This window comes from Solanum stenotomum, chromosome 3 (genome assembly GCF_019186545.1).
Source record: "Solanum stenotomum isolate F172 chromosome 3, ASM1918654v1, whole genome shotgun sequence".
NCBI lineage: Eukaryota > Viridiplantae > Streptophyta > Magnoliopsida > Solanales > Solanaceae > Solanum > Solanum stenotomum.
Window position 1 is genome coordinate 8,773,123 of NC_064284.1, and position 23,723 is coordinate 8,796,845.

Below are 23,723 nucleotides of genomic sequence, written 5' to 3' on the forward strand. Positions count from 1 at the left end.
CTCCGTTCCAGTGAAAGTAATACTAGTATATGTTAACGCATTTGATTAACACGGTACTAATATTTGCTAAGTCATTTTAGCTTTTTCTGCATTACAAATAAATTAAACAATATGTGAAAGCAATCACAAGCGATTAAATATAGATTTGATGGTGATGCTACTCACAGCTGGATGAATGCTTAGCCGCCTCATTGACTTGAGTAAACGCAAGACTTGGAGCACAACCATAACAGACCTGATCATCAACAACCCCAAAATAAAGTTAAATTAATCAAATTGGTTGAATTCAAGTAAATACAGTTATAAATCTTCAGGAATATATATTGAACGCTATTCAGAAATTAACTTAAAACAACCTATGAAATGAGGCCCCTTGAGGTGCTGAATGACTAGGAGAATTTTTTTTCAGATCCATGAGAAACTCTTGTCTGTTCATCTAAAATAAAATCTAGCGTGTATTTATAGTTATAAATTACTATTATAATTTGGGAAGGATCCAGGAAATGCGTAAAACACTATCTATACACGGAGAAACATCAGTGAAACCCAAATGTAATTTACTACTCACTCTCATCTTAAAAATGAATGGTCTTTTTTCTTCTTCTTTTTTTGCAATATTTTAATTTCAATTTTCCATATAAAATGTTTATTAATGCCAATAAATTAAAAGACATTTTGGTATATTTAACAAAACTTAATTTAGAACCATAATATTAAAAAGTCTTCCTTATTTTATTAAATTTCGTGTCAAGTTAAACTAGGTTATTGCTAAATAGGTATATATAATTAAAAGACATTTGAAAGTATATGTATATATATATATTATAACGTAACATGTCCTAACTTTTATGTGTGCGCAGCTTAGATGGATAAGTGAGGTATTCCCACGTGTGAGACGTGAGCTCGAATCTCTGTAGTCTCACTTCTTTTGGTGCTTAATTATTTTTAATGAGACTATTTTCAAAATGAAAACTCATCTAGAAAAATCATTGTATTTATTTATCTTACTTTTTGAAAAAAATATAATAGTGTAGGTGAATTGTGTTTTATATATGTAGTTTTTCTTTTTGTAAAGGAAAAATCATATTATTTCCTTCCAATTTGTCCTCTTCATTTTGTTTAACAGAATTTTGATTAATATATTATAGGCTCGCGGAAGTAGTTGTCACTGCACTTTCCAAGTTCCAGAATAGTTCGAAAGTCGTTTCTCCGTCTCAATGAAAAAGTTATTATTAAGACAATTATCCTTTTATATTTTATATTTATATTATTATTCCTGCTCACTTTTTTACTTGTTCATTATTTTAAAAATAATTATTTATTTTTACTTACTAATTTTAACATATTAAGAAAAAATAATTGTTTTTTCCTCAAAAGAGGTATGTGTTATAACTTATAAGCCTAAACTTTAGTAGAACCGTAGAAGTCTCTAAAATTATCTTTATTTATAATAAAAATGGTGAACCATTTAAGGGAAGTCACTTATAAGGGATTAATTAAGGTTGAATTTGGTTCAGCACTCTGTACTTGTCCTTTTCTAGTTACGTTAATTAGACAAGTAAAGAGTACATTCAATACCTAGTACAATTACTACTACTTTCAATCACAAAAATGTTGTGTCAAGAAATTAAATAGCGAATAATAAGTTGCATATAAGGTGTGTTTGGTACGAAAGGAAAACATTTTTCGTTAATTTTCACATATTAAGTTGATCAAACTTTAAAAAATAATTTATAAAAAAAAAAATTAAAAAAAATTGACTTATCAAAATTGAAGTAAAGTATTCAACTACAAAAAGGATAAGTAATGACTAAAGTAACGTTCAGGATTTTATGATTTGATAATTATTGGAGAGTAAGGAATATAATGTGTAATAAGAAAAAACATTTTTTTTATTACCAGCAGCAAGACTAAAAAAGAGTTTTCATAAATAATAACACCCAAAACATACAATAGTTTTTTTAAATTAATAATAAAAAAAATTAATAGCCAAATTGTTTGAAAGTGATGGTAAGCTTGCGCTGCAAGTAATTAAAGATATTAGACTCTATTTAGTTGTGCAACATAATTTTTTTTTTTAAAAAAAAAGTTAAATTGTGTAACAACCCAGCATCTTCTTCCCATTGTAATGGAAAGGGCGCCCCAGTGAACAAATTCTACATCAATTGGATATGCTAATATCATTAGAAGAGTCGATTTATCACTAAACTAAGTCGGGCTGATTTACAAAAAAAAATGTAGAATTTATATAATCAACTTTTAACAAGTTAATTAAACTAGTTATTTCTAAGGACTAATACTAGAACTGAAATTTTCCACATATTACTCCCTTCGTTTCTCAATAAGTGATGTTTTTAGCTTGAGCACATTAAAAAACACTAGGTATTTCTAAAAGATAGAAGACTATTTTTACTAACTTACAACATATTAAATATTAATTCATAGTTTTGACTTTTCACGCTGGGATCACGCGCTTTTGTCCTAATATCTTACTACCTCATCATTTAGATGTAACACCTTTAATTAGTACATTGTGTATTTATATGTTTTGGTAGAGAATTATATTTATTATAGTCAATAATATTGATAAATAGAACTAAAGTTCATAATTAATGTCTTGTATACAAACAATAATCTCTTTTTGTGCATTCTGAAACAACTCTAATATGTGATCTATACATAGTCTAAACTCTAAAAATTGTATAATACTACTATTTCTTTAGTCTCAATTATATGACTCTCTTTCTTATTTAGTTAGTCTCTAAAAAAATAACATATTTCTATTTAAGACCATAAATTTCAACAAATAAATCACTTATAACTCTTTATCAACCCAAACAACATCACATAAATCGCACATTATATGGTCATCTTTAGCGAAAAAAGAACGTAATTTTCGTAAAAGCTAACATGTTGGACAAGGTTAATATTGGATTTTACACGAGTCATGTCATAAATCAATTAATTGATTAGCTCTTATATCTATTTTTTTTTAATTAGAGGACAAATAAGAAAAGAGAAAATGGTGACAGTCAGTTAGTCACCAGAGTTTAGAAATGGACTTGATACTATAATATGTCCATATCTTTTTTTACATCAATGTTGATGTGTTAACATGACCTATCTATTGTTCCAATTTCCAAATTGCTTGGTGTGTTGGTCATATTCATATGCTCTATATTTTCAACCCTGGCGGCTAACGTTTTATTGGACAAATAAACAATGGGGGAGATAGTAAATTAAATTGATGCCTTTTCATAGAGTAATATTTGTTTTGAAGGACTCTTATAATTTTTCATGAATTTATTTGGAGGCCAATTCATGTATTTATTATATCATAGTATTTTGGTAAGACGTGCTAGTTTAAAAATAAGCTAACACACATTTGTCTAGACAATGCAAAGAATTGAGAAAGATGTTTGAGGCGTTATGCTATTATTGTCTCAAAAGAGTGATTATCTAATCTTTTGAATATAGGAATTGATATAAAAAATTTGTGTCAGTTTGTCTGAAATGTATACGATTCATGTTTAAAATTTATTTGAAATTGTTAAATTATCGTAAATAATTTGACCTTTCAGAATACATATATATATGTCCCTTCTCCCTTCTGGAAATTAATTGGCACAACTAGGCGTAACAAAAGTAATTAAAATAAAAATGACAGAATTACCCTTACAATCACACTTTCCATATGAGACTTTTGATCTTCAATACTTATAATTATCATTCAATATAATGTACCACCAGGGGCAGAGCTAGCTAGCTAGTTAGGGTTCAGGTTTCATCTTAACCTCTTTTGGGGGAATACTATACTATTTTTATGTGGTGAAAATTATATATATATATATATATATTGTTGATGTTGATATGTCTTTAATTTCTTCCTATGTATACTTGTTCATATTTTGAAACCTTTTATGGAAATCCTGAATCCACCACACCACTGGCTACAATCAGTCCCAGTTGATTGCGGGAAGATATTGGTAGATTAAGTCGCTGTCATCTGGATCAAATTGATGTGGTAATGCACCAGTAGAAGTTGTTGATAAGCTATTGATTGTCATAATTATTCACTATCAAACTTGTGTTTGGCATGTCATTAGCAACATTATTAGGCACTGGTTGCAGCTGCTGTGTGCCAATTACATAATTATAAGCCTCATCGGAAGTGAATCCATTATAAAAACTATCATCATCCAATAAAACCCTGAAATTCTGGCGGCCATCTTGAAAGGCTATTTTTACCATTTCCATTGCAATAGCCTATTACCATATGAAGTCAGAAAACAAGTACTCGTGAAAACAGATTCTCATTGAAATAGTGGGGAAAAAATAAATGAGAAAGGGTAAAATTGGAACCTTTACATCTTGAATGAGCTCTTGGAAAGAGAAAGACCGGCCCTCTTGATAAAATTGTACTCCAATCAATTCTCCCACATCAGTAAAAACCACTCGTAGATTTTCCTGACGATACACATATCTTTTCAAGTCAAGTTTACTCTTTGCCTGATTTACTGCTGCATCCAATTTCTCCACGTTCATATGCCTGCCAAGGATCTTTTATACATACAAACAAATGTTTCAGATAAAAAGAAAAAATAATTCAGTGTCGCTATATTGCCTCTAAAAATACATAATTAACTATTGTCATTAATTAATTATCTTACTCTGAGTAGGTTTTCACGGTTCAAAAAGTAGTGAGTTAAGAAGTCGTTGACTGTTTTAATGTTTTCCTTCATCAAACGTTTATGGAAAGGACCGTCTTTGCCAATTGTTTCCAGTTTCCAAACTTCATCATGAAGAAATAGGGGCTTCAATCTCTTGGTTACTGTAAATTAATTAAATTAAATTAGTGAAATCACAAATGAAATACAAAATTTAAAGGAATTAAGTACGTACTGCAACGACGATCCTTGACGAAAAATGGTTTAGTAACTGCTTCCACGATTCTGGTCCCAATGTCGTAGGGATACACAACTCTTGCACATAGTCTCAATTCACTTTTTTTCAAAGCATTTCTAGTATGTTTGAATGAAATATGACTTATAGAAACACTCCCATTTTTCAAGCTGACTTGAGGATTTCCACGAATCAGCGATTTTTCGCCACCACGACTTGTAAAATCCTTCTCAAGGACAACTATTTCCACTTTTGCTGATGCTTCTGGATCAGAATTCATAATATTTTGAGTACTGGAGTCAATTAAATGTAGATCTAAGGGGGAGCCCTCTTGATCTCCTATGGGGAGCCCAGTATATATTGGACCACGTACATCGTTTGAAAACTGTAATATTAAATGCCCTGGACTTTTCAAATTTTCCTGCACTTCTCTGAATACCATATACAGGTCTCACTATCATACGGGAAAAAAATAATGACTATGAATGAAATTAAAAATGAATAGAGAAGCTTATCGTTGCCTTGGGCTGGTTGAAATCTCTACAGCCTGTATTTGAACAAGCAGCTTAATTAGATGAACATCGTACAAGTCGTTTTATACAATAGATTAAAATGCAGTACTAGTGTAAATTAATTAAATCCTTAAATATATCAAATTTAAAAAGAGATGGTGTCAAAAAATATTCTAGGGCACAAATTAAGTACTAATTAAACTGATCATTTTCCAGATGAAGAAGTCAAATTTTCCTGCTTAAAAGTAGTCATTACTATATTGACATAAAAGAAAGAATGATTGTTGTGGTCAAAGTATATTGGTACGTCAATATACTTTGTCCATTATTTATTACTCCTGGTATAGAGACATGTAAATTACTAATATTCTTACTAAAAATCAAATATATAGATCTTACTAAACTAGACATATAATAACATAAAAATAATAATCTCAAGACATATCAATACTAAATTCTGTAAGACAAAATCTGGATATAATTTGTTCAAAGACCGAGTAGAACAAAACCAATCAATCCAATATTGACAGAATCACGTGTTGTGAAGACTTTTCCTCAACAGAAAAAAAAAATGTTACGATTTTAGAAATAAATAAATTTTGAACCTAACTTATGCTCAAATACTAGCTCATAAAGGTAGGATTGCCTAAATAGACCTTGTTCTACTTATGTGAACTCCATCAGAAAACTCATTCAATAATAACCATCCAAACCCTATCACATGTTGTTTCTTTATAAAAATAAAATAAGCATTTAAATTAATGAGTTTGGTGCTCACAGCTGGATCGACGCAAAGCCGCTTCATTAACTTCCGTAAACGCACGATCGGGAGCACAGCATTAAACGACCTGATCAAAGCCCAAGATAAAATACTAAGAAGGCATTTGACCGTAATATAGATACTATCAAATATTTTTCAAAATTTTCGACTAAAAATTGTGTTCGATTATATCTTTTACAAAGAAGAGAAAATAACATTTTTACGTGAAATTTACAAAGATGAGTTCAAAAACTTTCTCAAATTTGGAATTCAATAGTTCGCTAATTTTTCTTAAAAAGGAAAAATTATTTCAAAAGAAATGAATAATTCTCGTTCTTGCCCTAAAAGTTAACAGAGAGTGAAAAAACTATTTTGAAAGTTTAGATTTGTGAAATTTAGAGTAGTATAAAATCAAGTAAAAGAGAGAGGCCACAGACTTCCTTAGTTTGCGAAATGAAGATGAGACAGGAACTGAATTATTAGCAGAATGTTCTCCCAGATCCATATATGCTTAATTAATTTGTTTTAGGAAAAACTTTAAAATAGACTATTTTTAGTACTGTAAGTATTATTTTCACTAATTAAACTGAGTGCTATATCATTCAATTTATAGGAAAATTGCTTACTTTAAAAGTGAATTTCAACTACTCATACGTAGCTGCTAGGAATTTTCCACTGAATCTTCCTCTCTAATTTCGTTTTAGAAGGCATTACAAATTGAATTTTTGCTTTGAGAAACTAATTAAAAGAATTTTGTAAGCAGTTCAGTCTTTTTATTTTTTTGGGTACCCAATTTTTTTATTTTTTTTTTGAGGCTATCCCTCTTCGATTTTCCTGTAAAAAGATCCTGTGAAATACAAAAATCCATGAAACCGGCAGGTAGATCCGTAAGTAGTGGCAGAGTTAAAAATTTTACTAAGAAATATCAAAATATAAAAAGAATACATGTTAGAAAAAAATAAGAGAAGTTAACGTATAATATATATATGTAAAACTAAAATTTTAATTGAACTAAAAAAATATAATTTTTCAACGAAGGAGTGTCTGATGAGATAGCTCCACCACTTTTCACAAGTATGTTTCCCCAAACTTACGAAGAAACGTCTGCGAAGCCCCGATGCAATTTACATATCTCCTCCTCTCCGTGTCATTTGAGAAAAATACTCTCTTACTGTAGCAAAATTATTGGAGCCATAAATATAGACAGTGTGTGAGAAAAAACAGAAAATGTGCGTTATATTATAGTGAGGTGGAAATATTATAGAGATAAAACTTACACATCCGTTCTTATTTATATGTCATCATTTTAGGCATTTGGCCATGCGATACCATATCACAATATGGTATCGTGAGATGGAATCAGCGTTTGGACATGCGATTTTACACTGATTTCATCTCATGATTCCATATCATGTGATGTGATTTCATATTCTCCAAAAACCATGATATGGAATTATATGGTAATTTCATATCATGATTTGAGATATTTTTAATACAAAAGTTGATCCACAAGTTTATATTTTGTTAAAACAACCCCACATTTATATCTACTAACCATTTATTTCATATGTAAATAAAATTTATAATCACATCATTACTTTATAAAATTTATTATTCTCACCGACATAAAATTTATTAGTCTCAGCAACATATAGTCACTTTAACTCACACTAACCGATTGTTAAAGTGATGAAATATTTAATTTCTATGAGCATGAAAATATAGTTGCGGATGATATTGACCAACAAATGGCTCAAAGTAACAATGTTGGTTCGTCTTCTCGGTCACATGATCAAGAAATGCAAGTTCAATGTGAGAAAATTGTTCGTATTATGTGGGAGGATTATATTAAAGATTAGTACACTACAATTTATGTTCAATTTTTTTAAAAATTAAATTAAAGTTAGATGAAACAATTACTTAAGTGGAGAACAAATAGCTTTGTAATAATCTATTAAATTTTTGTTTATTTGATAAGATTGAATAAACAATTGGGGCTATTTTAATAGTTTTACAACTTATGAAATTTTTATGTTTATGAGAAAATATACAACACAAAAATTCCATACCGCATGTCCAAACAAAACTTCAATTCCATATCATGATACCATATCGCATGGCCAAACGGGCCCTTAGTGTTCTTTTGAGATTAAATTTACAATAAAGAACAATAAATTAATTTATTCTGATTAATAAATTGACCAATGAACATGAATTAATCTTTTAATTTTATTTATTGGTCAAATTCATACTTTCAAAAATAAAATAGGAAAAATAATTTTATTTATGTATTGGTTTTGTGAAATGACAGGTATTCGGGAACATTTATTTTTTGTAAGCACGACATATAAATAGGAACGAAACATTTTTGAAGTAAATTTTACTAGGGCGCATAAAGTGTGACTCTCTGTATCTCAACTTAAACGTGATGTTATTTGACTTGACAAAAAATTTAAGAAAGAAAGATCAATTTTTGAAATTTATAGTCTAAAATAAATCATCGATATTTATGGGACTATAAATGGTACTCCCTCCGTCCCATTTTATATGTCACCTATTTACTTTGCACTTGCATTAAGAAAAAATGTAACTTTATCCTTCTACCCTTATTTAATGTTTTCTTAAGTCAACTTTATTAATAAATGACAAGATTAATTAACTATTCTATCAAGGGTATAATAGGCAAAATATGGTAATTTATGCATAAATTTTATAAAATAACAAGTATAGTGGTCCAACTATTTATAGAAAGATATAACATATAAAATGAAATGGAGAGAGTATCATTAATGGTAAAATGAATATCTTAAATTGAATTGTTACTAGAAATAGAAATATGTTATTCATTTAGAAATAGACTAAAAATAAAAATATCATATAAATTAAAATAAATAAATTATAGTGATATTAATTGTTCCTCTTCGTATTATGATTTTTCCCTCCTTATTTAGAAAGTATTTCCGCAGTAAAATCCTTTTGTACATCTCCTTATTACTACTCTTTTTGCTCTAGCTGATTATTGTTGGGTGGTACTTGGTAGCCGTTATTATTTTATTTTTTTGGTAGCCGTTATTATTTTATTTTTTTGGTAGCCGTTATTATTGTTATTACATACCGTGAATATTACGTTACGTACTATATTTTATCTGGAGAGGGCATAGTACTTAGTAGCATAGTCATCAAATGGTGGATCAAAACCCATCTTAGGAAAATTTTAATATAATTAGATTGGGTGTTTTGTTCAAACAACTAAATGCAAGTTAAATTGAGCATACAACACATTGACGTGCTAAGTTGTCTTATAAGAAATCAAGGTTTTGATTTATCGAACATGAAAAAATTGATCGAGCACAATCTTTATAGAAAATTGGAGACAAATAACAAAACATATTAAGGGAAATAGGTAATTAAGGTATAAATATTTGTAATAAAAAGAATAAACTATTTTACTAGACATCCATTACTATCATATATATTAACCTTATCTTTACTTTTAACAATTACATATATTACCACTTTTAATATTTTATATCATATATTATTGAAAATACAATCATATACTCATATCCCTTAAAATTAGTTATTTGCACAATTAAATCAACCCCCAATTTAAGTTTTCATGTTAATCAATTCTCTCTCTCATCAACCTCCATCTCCATCACCATTTTCTTTCTTTCTTTTTTCTCTCCACCACGAATTCCACCATTAAATTTTTACAATTGAAATCTGAAACAAAAACAAAACAATTTGAATTTTGTGTCTATTTAATTATTTTTAAAGTCGTGTATCCATGATAGATTTCAATTTGTTGTCTTCTAGATTTTAAATGTTAAGATAAAACTTCATTTTCATGATAGCGGTTCTCTAATTAAGTGTATATGTATCTGAATCAACGTATGCATGTATTGGAGATTTTATGTGTTATTATTGGAGATTTACACATGTATCTAACACATTATAGATGTATCCGACACATTATTGAGTTATGTTTATATGTATCTAGTTTATTATCAGTGTTGTATCTGATTAAGTGTAAATGTATCTAACAAAATATACGCATGTATCTGACTAATAGTTCGTGAATATGAGTTAAGAAGTCTAACTTTGCTGAATCGCTAAAAAGAAGGAAGAATTTTGATTTTTTAATTTTTTAAGAGTTGTGATATGTCATATCCTTTAAAGTTGTTGCAAACATGATTTTTCTCCTTAATTAATGGCTTTCAATCATATCTCTTAATTAGGCACCGGTCCTTAATTAATCATTTTCAATTATATTTCTTAATTAGACACACTAATTGATATATGTATGTGAAAAAGACACATACATGTATTCGAACCCAAAATATGGTAAGAGATGTAATATTACAAACTAGTGTGAATCTAAGTAATTAGATCCTAAAGTAGTGAGATTTGTGTAAGTTATCCCAATAAAAATGATAGAAGGACTAATGGAAGTTGGGCCAATGCCAATCCATCACAAACCTAATACCTACAATCCAAATCTCCAATTCAAGCCCAAAAATAGTCCAGGAAGTAGAAGGTATTATCTTGAGCAACTTTCACATATAGCAAACATAAAAATCATATTTGTATGTTATAGCTATAGTTTGCATAATTGCGCTCCATAGTAAATTTTATGTATGCTATGGAGCTTTTGATTTGTATAATTTGCTACAAACATCTAATTTTATACAAATTGTTTAGTTTTGTATAAATTCATTTATACATTGTAATTTGTATAATAAGATCTGCATTTGTATAATTATAAGTATATAGGACGAAAATATATGTATTTGTATTTGTATGTACACTTTTCTCTCACTTTATACAAACACAAACGCATTTTATACATTTTTATACCGAAATTTATAAAATGGTTAATTATATACCGAAAATGGCTAATTGCATACCGAATCAGATGATAAAAAAAGGGATGTTTGCTGCGAATTACAATTAAAATAAACTATGGCTATAACATTTAATTTGAATTAATAGTTTGCTGTTTCATACAATTTTCCCTATTATCTTCATATTGTGACTTGGCCCTTGTCCTTTTGGTGGAAAAAGATCATTGTTATTTAGAGTAACTATCTCAAAAGATCACACAAGTATGTGAAATTATTTGAAAAAGTCACTAAACTTGGTTTTATATCAATAACTAGATAATGTTGCCCGTGTACAGGTCCAATAATATAAATGGTATGTTTTGGGGCAAATAACCGAGTTTTTGAAGCGATTGTTTGCGTGGATAAAGGAATAAGTTTTTTTTTATCACAAATTTGTACTTTCTTTGACGCTATTTAAGGCATATAATAAGACTACCCGCATACAACATTTTGTAAATATTTTATGTTGTCAATTATCATGATTTATAGTATTTTTACGCAATTTTTAAATATAAAAAAAATAAGACAAATAAATAAAAATGGACCCAATATATGTTATTTTTGTTGTCTCAATTTATGTGACACAAATGAAATTTGGAGAGTCATCCAAATTTTCATATTTTTTTTAAAAATGTTTTAAGTTATTAATTATTGTGATTTATAATATTTTTATGTAACTGTGAAATAACGTACATTACTGGTCACTTTGTCCTAATTTATGTGATTTGGATAAAATTACAAAATTAACCCTTTTAAAATGTCTTTCAGATATTTTAAGTTGTTAATTATTATTATTATTATTATTATTATTATTATTATTATACTTTTTTGGTAATTTTAAAATGATATGTGTTATTTTTTCTGTCCCAATAAATGTGAGCCTGATAGAATTCTGAGAGTCAACCTATTTTATTATATAGCTTTTAAATATTTTAAATTGGTAATTATTGTAATTTTTAATGCTTTTTAAGTCATTTGTAAATGATATATGTTGCTTCCTTGATTGGGACTTTTCCATTTGTGACATATATATATATATATATATATATATTATTTTAAAAGGTAGTTTATGCCCAAGTTCTACTATATAATAAATATAATATATAATATTCAAGAAAGTCCTAATCTTGAATATTATCTATTATACTTGGGCATAAACTCCCTTTTAAAAGTCCCACAATTATAATATATAATATTGAAGATTGGGAAAAGTCTCAATCTTGAATATTATATATTATACTTGGGCCTAAACTCCATTTTATAATATAGTAGAAAAGTCACTTAACTTATGGATTTTCTTTAATAAAGTCACTCAACTTAAACTATTTTTCTAAAAAAATCATTAAACCAAAAGATAAAATAATTAATTGCACAAACTACCCTTCAAGTTTAGTTTTGTAATACTTATTTCCATTGTAGTTTATAATATTATGCTTATCTCTTATTTATTTTATTTTTAATACTTAATTTAACTTAATTAAAATCAACTCACTTGTCCAAGCATTAAGCATTAATGCAACTTGGCGACTCAGGGCCGTCTTAACCCCTAGGCCACTAAAGCCATCGCTTGGGGCCCCATTTTTAAAAATATAATTACTTATATATGTTATTTTTCTAAAAATAATAATTATATGTACTATGAATGTTATGATTTCTACTAAGGAAATTGCATATGAGATGAATATAAACCTAAATTTCGTAAGAAACAATTTAATGAAAATATGGATAACAAAATCACAAAAGTCCCTTGAAGAATCTTTTAGAGTTGGTTAATTTATATATGTAGAGTAGATCAAACTATTTTTTCACTTCAAAATAGATTTGAACCAATTGAAGCATATGAAAATATTTTTGATTTTTTATTTAGTGGTAAAATATTGAGATCACTAGATGGTGAGAATTTTAAAAAATATTGTCTTAACCTTGAACTTTCTTTAACACGTAATATTTATTCTAGTATTGATGATTTAGATTTATTTTTTGAATTAAAGTGTTAAGAGAAATAATACAAGTAGAAGATAGTGATCTAATGAAAATACTCAATCAAATAAAAAAACTTTATTCCTTTCCAAATACACATATTGCTTATAGAATAATGTTAACAAATCTGGTAACCGTTGCCTCAGCCGAAAGAAGTTTTTTCAAAATTAAAATTTATTAAATCTTCTTTAAGATCAGCAATGTCTCAAGAGAGATTGAATGAGTTAGCTATATTATCATTTGAAAAGAAATTATTAAATCAAATTGATTATAACAATACTTAATGACTTCGCATCTAAAATAGCTAGAAAAGTAGATTTTAAATAAAAATACATATGATGAAAAAAAATATTAGGGCCCCTCTCTTAAGTTTCGCTTTAGGCCCCTAATGTTGTTGAGTCGGCCCTGCAGTTGGCGTAGGTTTCATGATATTCTACCACAATTTATATCCATTAACATATGCACTTAATATTTTATTTTGATAATAAAATATATGTACAGGAACACTTCGAAATTAGTCCGGACAAATCCAAATTCGATGACTCCGAAACTGAATCATCCCCTCCCACCCCAACTGAAATTGGACATGGATGAGGTTGAGANCACACACACACACACAAATTCTTCCCTCTTTTTCTTTCTTAGTCAACCTGAGAAAAAAAAAATTTAATTGAGAAAAAAAGAACCATTTCTTTTTTCCCCACCTTGCATAAGTTTTTCAAAAATTATTTCAACTAAATATTGGATACTAGTTTTTGAATATCCCTTCCGTAGTCCTAATACTGTCGTGTTATAAAATTATTTAAATTAAACAATATATAATAAAGGGAAATTTAGTTAAATCATAAATTTTTATGTTAATAATAATTAGGTTAAGAAAATAATTATTAAAAATAAAATAAAATAAGAGAAATAAACATAATATTATAAACTTTAAGGGAAGTAAGTATTACAAAACTAAACTTGAAGAGTAGTTTGTGCAATTATCTCTTTATATTTTGGTTAATGATTTTCTAGAAAAATAATTTAACTTGAGTGATTTTTTAAAAGAAAATCCATAAGTTGAGTGACTTATTGATATAAAATCAAGTTGAGTGACTTTCTCAAATAATTTCACATACTTGAGTGACCTTTTGAGATATTTACTCTTTTATTTATTGTATTTTTTTTTCATTTTATAGATAAAAACTCATGAACCCCTATATTATTTAAATATTGTACATTATTTCCCATACTAAATATGCGAAATCAAGCTATTCTGACTAGTCAAGTGTAGCATGAAAAATTATTGGCAAATATAGGGAGGACATTGTTAGCAATTTTCAATAACAGAAGTGAAGCTCGAACAGACACAAAATAAAAATAAAAAGGGACCACCTCCATAATAAAATTTCAAGTATAGAGTAAAGGATGAGAAAATATTTGAGAATTGAAAAAAAATAAAGGTATATTTTTGAAAAAAAAAACAATTTAAACAAACTATTATTATTTATTACTCTATTTATTATAATAATTCTTAAAATAATTATGTACAAACTTTCCTTAGAACCTTAGTTTTGTTTTAGGAAAAATTACATAAATCCCACTTTTTAGTTTACTTATTACCATTATCCCCTATAAGTTTTAAAAATTTCCAAAATCCCTCATTTTCGCGCATCAGATTAGTGTATCAGCGCTTATATTATTGTATATCGCGCATCAGATTAATGTATCAGCGCTTATATTATTGTATCTCGCGCATGTATTAGCACTTATATTATTGTATCTCGCACATCAGATTAATGTATCATCGCTTATATTATTGTATCTCGCGCATCAGATTAATGTATCAGCGTTTATATTATTGTATCCGTTTGAGGGATTTCTGTAATTATAAACTTTTAAGGGATAAATTGTAATTTTACCTTAAAAGTATGTGATTTCTGTAATTTGTCCGTTTTATATAGATAAGGCTGATATGATCTTTTGGGCTTAATAGGAAGGTCTGTTCCGCCAGCTGACTTATAAGAGAGGCCCATATGAGATGTCTGCCAAACGAGTATTGCTAATTTGTATTTTAACCAACAAGCAAAACTACTGTGGGTTTGCGATATTTATGAGAGAGAAGCACTCTCTATAAAGGATTTTTGTTTATAACATAGTTCAAATGAACGGTCTCATTCACGGCATCACATTTTTTTGTGGTGCAAAAAATAATTAGTTACATCTTTTATGTAGAGAAATCTCTCTCTGTCTAGAGCTTTTACTATAATTACTTCATACTGGATGTTACTATGAATATAAATTTGTCTAGTTGCATTATTATTGTTGTTTGTAATTGGATGAATTTTCGGAAAGTAAAGACAAATAAATTTCATCGGTATACAATATTTAAAATGTAAGTAAGTAGATATTAACAAATGATCATACATAGACTTAATAAGGTCGCAGCTAATTTACTTAATGTTGTTGTAATAAGTTGGGACTTTGTTTTGCAGATTACACAGAAAAAGTTCTACTCTTTATTCTAAAATAATTTTCCATCACATGGAGATTCACAGAACTAAGAAGCAAAAATCATAAGCTCAGTTACATACTCAACAACTTTATTACACACACAAAAAAAAAAAAACAGAATCAACAAACCAAACTAAAGATTTGTTAATTTTACATCTCAGCTTTATTAGCTTTAATATCCTCACCACCAACAACTTTTCTTTCCTATGCAATACTAAGGGCATCTCCAACCCAATCCTCTATTTTACTCTCCAAATATAGAGTTTTCTATTTTTTCAGACAACCAACTTCAACCCATTTCTCTATTTTATTCTCTAAAAAAGAATTTTTTTTTCTCTCCTTAATATTATATTATTATTTCTATTTCATTCTTATTTCATAATATAAATCCTTTATTTCTTTTTTCCCAAATAATTACTTTATATAATTTTTAATGTGATATGAAATTATATTTTATTCTAAATTTTTAATTAACATAAATTGCAAGAAAATATAATATAATACATAAATTAGGGGACAAATTCAAATAAAAGTGACATACAATTACATAAACACTCAATTTTCAAAATTATTACGTTGCTCCCATAAATGCTCTATTAATGCATTACGGAGTTCAAAATGAGCATTTTTGTCTTTAATTTTTTTATGTCTAGCTAAAAATTGTTCAAACCGGAGATTTTCATCTACCACCATTTCTATAGTTGGAGTTGGAGCCTCTACGACAACTTGAATTGGTGCATTGAGATCACGTTCATCCTCAATTATCATGTCGTGCAGTATAATACATGTAGTCATTATATCATGTAGCACTTTCTTTCTCCAAAAATGTGACGGTCCTGCAATAATTGCAAAACGTGATTGCAAAAAGTTTGAGGACAAGGCTCTACTTTGCAATCATCGGAGTCCGAGTCGAAACTAAAATTTTAAAGAAAAATTTAGAAATTATTAGTGATCCAAATGTTCGTGATTACTTGCAACGAGAACAACAACGAATACTTGAAAAAAGAAATCGACAATCACAACCGCAATCACAACCACAATCGCAACAATTCTCGAAATCATATCCTAATTTTTTTCCGAATGGTGCTAAATCTGGAAACGACCTACCGGATTTCTAAATTATTGTTGTGATCAATTAATTATTATGTCATGTATTGTATTTTTTTCTTGTATTTAAATTATTATGTTATGTATTATATTGTATTGTTATCTTGTATTTTAATTATTATGTTATGTATTGTATTGTTATCATAATTTAAATTTTCATATCATGTATTGTATTTTTAAATTAAATTTTTTCATCTTGCCATTTTAATTTTGCATATTCTTTATAATGAAAATTAATAATAAAATAAAATTTTATTATTCATGAAAATTAGAAAAAAAATTAAAGTACTATTAATTTGAAATTAAAATAGTATATATTAAATGATATTTTTAAAAAACATTATATTACATTTAAAAATGAATTATGAATATTAGATATTTAATTAATGAAATTATATGTAAAATAATATGTTAATTAAAAAGTAATAGAAATAATAATAAAATAATAAAAAAGTGAAATAGAAAGTGTGAATAGTAGTTATTCAAATTTGGAGAACTATTCAATTCTCTAAATTTTAGTTCTCGAAATTTGAAGAATAGAGGGTGATTTGAAGTGGGTTGGAATGTCCTTCCTCTATTTTACTCTCCGAATATAGAGAATAGAAAGTAAAATAGAGGTTGGAGATGTCTAAATCACCTTACTCTGTTTCTTCTTCTCTTCAGCCAATTTTGGTACAGTAATTTTCAAGAAACCATTTTCCAAATGAGCTTTAATGTGTTCCAAATCAGCATTTCCAGGTAATCTAGACTGTCTCCAGAATTTCCCATAAGTTCTTTCAGCTCTGTGCCATTTCTCTCCTTCAATTTCTTCCTCTGTTTTCCTTTCTCCACTGACTCTCAACACTGTTTTTTTCCACCTCAATCTTGATGTCTTCCTTCTTCATCCCTGGAATGTCAAGTGTAATTACATGCTCTGTTGCTGTTTCCTTCCAATCTGAGCGAGTTAAGGCGATTGATTCGACCCCTTTAGGGATAGTCAATGGGGTTTGTTCAAGAATTCTGAAAGGATCCTCTGATGGAAATGTTATGTCCAAAAGGGGCGTGTGTATGGCATTAATGCTTGAATTTGGGATGGAAGAAAGACTACAGCCATTGCTAAAACAAGAAACCTCATAAAGCTAACTCTTGTTTTCACCATTTTTTTGTTGTACAAGTACACTGTTTTTTTTTAGAGGAATTTTTCTTGGATGTATTTTCTTTCCTGTAGATGATGATAACAGAGTGAGGATTTATATTTATATAGAAAAGGAGCTGACATGTTCTTTAGAAGTCTACAGGTTTCTGGAGAAAGTTTGCTGAGACATCATTTCTGGAATGTCCATTTCTCCTCTTGAATGATCCAGGGATTGTATTCAACTGACAAATACAAGGAAGCAAACCTCCATAATAAATTTTCTAGTAAATGGTACTGGTAGAATAGTAACTATACCTTCATTCTTAATCAAAGGTTTCAACGTAAATATGATTTATTTAGACTCTAACATAAGTACCAATCAATGAATGGAAAAAAACAAGAACTTAAAACTAATAAGATTTATCAAATAATTAATTTTTAAACGGAAAAAGCTCAAAAATACCCCTAAACTATCCGAAATAGCTCACATTTATCCTTAAACTATATTCTGGCTCAAAACTACCCTTTCCGTCAAATTATTGGGTCATACTTACCCTTCTAATTAACAGAAGTGTGTTATGAATACATGCCTTTTGAGTTTCGGACAATTTGTCAGCAGAAACAAACTGGCAGTCTGGAAAAAGCCCCATCACTTGTCCAACAATGTTAAAAACAACACCGGTTTTTGGACCAGATACAGATGTGTAGTATAAGTACACTTTCTTGTCAAGTAAGCAAGTTCGAGCATGTTCCACCGTGACTTCCCACATTTTGGTAGACATACCTGTCCCAAGAACCTGCAATATTTCCCAGGAAAAGGAAATATTTTATCTAGATTTATCAAATTTCTGAATCATGATGTCGACACAGTGTAACCAACCCAAGCCAAATTCTGTTATAGAGCTCCTAAGGGAATACAGAGGATGCTCAAAGAAGTTGCTAATCCACCAAGTTAATTAGGAGATTTTTTAGAAAGCATAGCCAAAGGAAAAACAAAGGTTTCAACTAGCATGAGAGATTCCAGTGAATGAACTAACCAGGCAGATAAAGAATCACAAACATTTGGAAATATGCCAATCACTATCAAAGTCATCTTTGTTACTATTCAACAAGGAAGAAATGGCTTTATCATTTTAAGCGACATGTCCATTAAGTCCATTTATATATGTAAGACAAATGCAGTGCACTCACATTCCGAAGCCTTGTAGGATCTAGATAGAGTAGAGTCAGAAAATCTTTCACAGTATTGACCCTTTCCTTGCTCAAACGTCAGTGGAAAGCTCCATCTTTGCCAATCTTTTCCAGCCTCCATACCTCATCTGAAAGAGAAGGGGGATGGTGCTTCTTGTACACTGCATATAAAGCAATAAGTTAAATAATGTTCCATCGAATATTAGACTTGAGAATTATTCGAAGACTTCTAACCACAATCTCATTCATTGTGTTTTTGCAGAACCAACTACCATTAGCTCCGACACCCAAGTTATGCACAGCTCATTATCTAGTTAATCCTCAAGAAACTGACCAAAGCATTTAAGTTCAGTGAAATGAGTTCTAACTTGGTTTTTGTTTCAGTGTCTTCTTCTGTCATTTTCCCCTTTTTCATTCTGCCTAAGGCTTTAAAGTCAAGAACTATTATCTTCCTACTCCTTGATTCTTTCAGTAGAAAGTTTATATCCTCATACCTACAGTAGTCGCTTACACTATCGTTAACCAGTGTATAAAAATATCAACTTTCCTACTCTGGAAGGGCTGTTGTTTAAAAATAAGGCAAAGTAAAATACTCACAAGAGATCACCTCCTGTCTCAAGGCTTTTGTCTTTGATTTACCTTTCTGTCTTTAAAATCACTAATTCTAGGTGAATCGAATAAGGAAAAAGATCAAAATCTACTAATTGAGCAACTCAGGTCTCTGTATCACTTCTGTCTCACCGAACAATAAGGAGCGTAAATCTAACAATTTCCAGAGACAAACTTTAATAACGGTCAGTATAATTAACTGAATAAATGATTTTGACCAGATGCAGTAGATATTTTTGATATTCGAGAAATCCGTTTGTGATCCGTTCTTTGGACCAATCACAACCTTCTAAACTCGGTGGATAATGGGCCCGCCCCTCTACCCTTCTCCACTTAAATACCGGGCTTAGCTTTGCATGGTGTGGGACTTGAACCTGTGACCGAAGTCACAAATCCTCCACCTTTTGCCACTCGAGCTAGGCCTTGGGGGCCAGATGCAGTACATATTTAAATAGGCCAAAACAAAGATGGTTGATGTCAAACAATGGTACGAATGAGACATTGATGGTAACACTGAGCAATTCATTTAAGGTACCAAACCTCAAGATGAAGCATAAAAGAAACACAACTCAGGAACTCGGACAAATAAGAAATAACATCAAAATTACCATACCTTGTAAATTAAATAGTAGCCTAAAAGAACTTACAACTATTTTACTTCCTTTCACTCATATAAAGATGGTGCCTTTTCCCTGTGTCAATATTTCAGCATTATCTGCCTACAAATTATATATGTTATTCTCTGTAAGTATGTTTCTTTGTATAAAATCATACACATAACACGATATCATCTACTCCCACTGTCAAATTTTATATGACCCATTTTTTATTTTAGGAAACCCAAGACATTAAACACACTTTCTATAAATATTCCTACCACACTCTTCCCTTCAAGCATTCAAAACAATTTCAATCCTAAACGATGATGGGAAGTTTCACATATTACACTATACAGTTTTGCTTCTATTCAGATTATTCGAATGTGAACAATCACTTTCAACCATGTTTGGTGCCAAGATAATATCCCCAAATTGAAAGTCATATTCTAGTGAAAAATTACGATTAACCTAAGTTATGGTGATAGAAGATAGTTATTGCTATTGTCCATCAGTTAAAATCAATTTTTCAGCATACTGCTCAAAATCCAAAGCATGGTTATAAAATATTGAGCAATCAGTTCCACACCAGTAGACTTGATTATTCAGAAATCAATTGCTTTGAGATTCAAAATCATTATTAAAATCTCAAATGATAAATCCTAAAGATAGACACTACAGATCGATAAATAAAGATAGACACTGTCTAACACCTTTCAAGTCAAGTAGTGTCTGTAATGGAATATAATGATAAAGAGTTCACAGCTTCTGAAAAGAAAAATCTATCATTTAATACCAACTAATAGCATTGTAGAAAGAAAAGAGATCAATAGGAACTCACACTCTCCTTGGTGATCCCTGGCAATGAAGGATTCCGTCTTTGCCTCTCGTACACTGATCCCTTCAAAGCTATCAACAAGCCTAGCACCCAGCCTGAATTTACGACTTCTTGTCCAGCTTGAGTTATCAGTAAATGAAATATCACTCACCCAGCCAATGCCCTCCTTAAGATACAAAAATGCATCCCCAGTAAGGAGAGGTTTCTTTCCTTCCCTTTCTCTCACAATGTTGTTCATAAATTCATCTGCAGTCCAATTGTCCCCACATCACGGTCAAAATCTCCCTCGAGTACTACTATTTCAACTTTTGCACAGGATTCAGGACCACTACAGACGACTTCCCCAGTAAGAACATCAACCAGGGCTACTTTCAAACTAGATTTCTCTCCTTCTATGCGAGTTCCAGTAAATACTGGGGGAGAGATGAGATCTAAAAACCTCAGTTTCAGGTATCGAAGTTCACAAGCAAATACATCTTTCCCACAATTCCTAAAAAGGTGCAAATACGAAAAAATTGTAAGACTAAGTCATAACAAGAAACTATGAAGACGATGTAGCATTTGAATGATGGAGTCCAATTGCCTACCGTTTAATGGTGGTCATGTACTTCCTGAGAGCCAATTCAACTTCCTCTTTTACCTGTAAGTTCAAGTTAAAAATGCGTTCATCTCCCGATCAGCTTAATTAATCAAAATATTTAAGAAAAAACAGAAAAAGACAATATAGATCCTAAAATAAAGCAAGAATTAATAGTTCTCACTTCATCCCAATAAGATTCCCTGCTTGATAGTTTCTTATAAAACTGGCTTTCTGTTACATTTTCTTTAGAGTGGTGAGGGGTCAAGTCCTATGTAACTTTCTAGATGATAAAATATAGAATGAAAATTTCAGTTTGTAGAGGGTACCATTATCTTGGAACTAAATTAGCAACCTGGACATTTCTTTTGAGATCAAGAAAGTGTTGTTAAGTATATTAGGTAAGCAGTAGGATATGACGTATTCATAATAGAAAAGCTGAAATCATTAGCATAATTGCTTTCAATCACTAAAATTTTCCTCAAAACTCCCTTTTTGGCAACATGCTTATCATATTTTGCATCTAGACACTGCCAAACTAAGTGAAAAATTTACTAAAAAGTTTTTATGTATCCTTTAATTTCCAGAAATTTTCATAAAGGTCTCTAACTTTTTAACTCAACTTCTTTTTATAAAAAAAATATAAAATAATATTAAACATATGCACCATATAACTGCCTAAATTTGATGAGCCTTGGCAAGAAATTAGAACAAGCATAACAACAAAGTACGAAAACGAGCAATTGTCGTCATAGAAACTATCCACTGAATTCTTGCTAATGGTACTAACCGCTTTTCGATATAAGTAGGAATCAAGACTAGGGAAAGTGGAAAGTGAACATCACCAATTTAAAAGGTAACAAAATGTGCTATCTTTATCAGCAACTCATTGGATTCCCAATTTTCTTTTGAAAAAGCACTTGCTCCTTGTTCGTTTCAAAATTCAAACACACTTTATTTTGGGAAAAGCAGTAAGACCAAACTTAAATATTACTAGATGACAATTTTTGAATCTAACAATAGAAGTTCATACAAAAATTAGCAAAATCACACTCAAGAGAAATGAACATAGCCTTACCACTTTACGAATAAGTGTATCCAAAACTGGCTCCATAAAATGTTGCACTTTACTCATAAAAGGGCGTGACATGAATTAAACGTAATGGAAATGTAAAGCATGTGTCAAATAGTTCATGTTGAAACATGACCACAAGATATTCATAAACATCACACATGTTAAATTAGGTCTTAGGCCTAACTCACACCCCAAAAGCTAGCTCAAAGGGAGGAGGATTGCCCAAGCCTTATAAGGAGTCCACCCATCTCATTAACCACCGATGTGGGACTTTTGTCATTCTTTAACAACACACATACACACTAATTTCAGCGATGAGCTAAAATTAGAGTTGAAATTAGCATCAGACATTATAGAACTCCGATGACTGTTGCTCGATTTCCACCATAGCTAAATGGGACAGAGCCAGTGGTTCTTGTTTTGGCTGTGGCTTATTTGGAAATTAATTTGCGCTTCTTGGTCATACGAAGCTTTTTAAGTTTAACAAACCTCTTCAGTTCTAACCATTTCAGTATGCTAGATATCTTGATCCAACTCTACTTGTCTTTGCACGTATAGGCCTCTGGAACCATCAAAACGTTGTTCATTTGGCATTGTTGATTAGTATTTGTGCCATCTTGAGTAATGAAAGTGTGCACATTTTCTGAAACCATGAATTGGTTTTGCGAAAGATCTATTGTCTCACCATGTTGCAATCCATGAAACTGTGTGGCATCTGTTTCAGCAGCAGAGTTGTTGGTTTGGCCAAGCTCTCTATATGAGAAATCATCAAATTGAATTGCATCAGAACTAAGATATTGCATAAATTCCTGCCAATCTCCTGATTCTGAAATCGCAGATGTGATATCTTTGGGGGAATTTAGATACCCCCAAGTATCTAAACCTGAATGGCCAGGAGAAGTGATAGCAACAGACACTGATTGCCGGTCAGCAATTGCATAAGAAGTAGAACATTCAGCACTGTCTATCCACCGGTTAGTTCCCCGAATCAAACGTGGCAAAATAGTTCATTGCAAAATCAGAGAGATTTTCAGGGTATTACTAGTGTAGTAAGCAAATAAATTTGGTGAAAGAGTAGTA

The 23,723-nt window shown here is 30.0% G+C and overlaps 4 protein-coding genes across 8 annotated transcripts in view; 1 reads left to right on the forward strand and 3 right to left on the reverse strand.

Moving 5' to 3' along the window:
- LOC125860904 (calmodulin-binding protein 60 A-like) overlaps nt 1-444 on the reverse strand; it is a 28,902-nt gene extending 28,458 nt beyond the window's left edge. The window contains exons 1-2 of the mRNA XM_049540950.1: nt 357-444; nt 166-235 (exon numbers count right to left, since the gene is read on the reverse strand). Of these exons, the coding sequence (XP_049396907.1) occupies nt 166-235; nt 357-436 (150 nt within the window). The 5' untranslated portion in view covers nt 437-444. The remainder of the gene's footprint in view (nt 1-165; nt 236-356) is intronic.
- LOC125860890 (calmodulin-binding protein 60 B-like) overlaps nt 1-23,723 on the reverse strand; it is a 102,595-nt gene that overhangs the window by 75,423 nt on the left and 3,449 nt on the right. The window lies entirely within an intron of this gene.
- The window catches only part of LOC125860917 (uncharacterized), a 72,422-nt gene that overhangs the window by 13,634 nt on the left and 35,065 nt on the right, over nt 1-23,723 (forward strand). The window lies entirely within an intron of this gene.
- LOC125860901 (calmodulin-binding protein 60 A-like) lies at nt 4,054-6,679 on the reverse strand. The gene is made up of 7 exons (XM_049540946.1): nt 6,612-6,679; nt 6,193-6,262; nt 5,424-5,449; nt 4,903-5,333; nt 4,671-4,831; nt 4,363-4,560; nt 4,054-4,266 (listed from the first exon to the last, which is right to left on the reverse strand). The coding sequence occupies exons 1-7, from the start codon at nt 6,677-6,679 to the stop codon at nt 4,054-4,056; spliced, it is 1,167 nt and encodes a 388-aa protein (XP_049396903.1).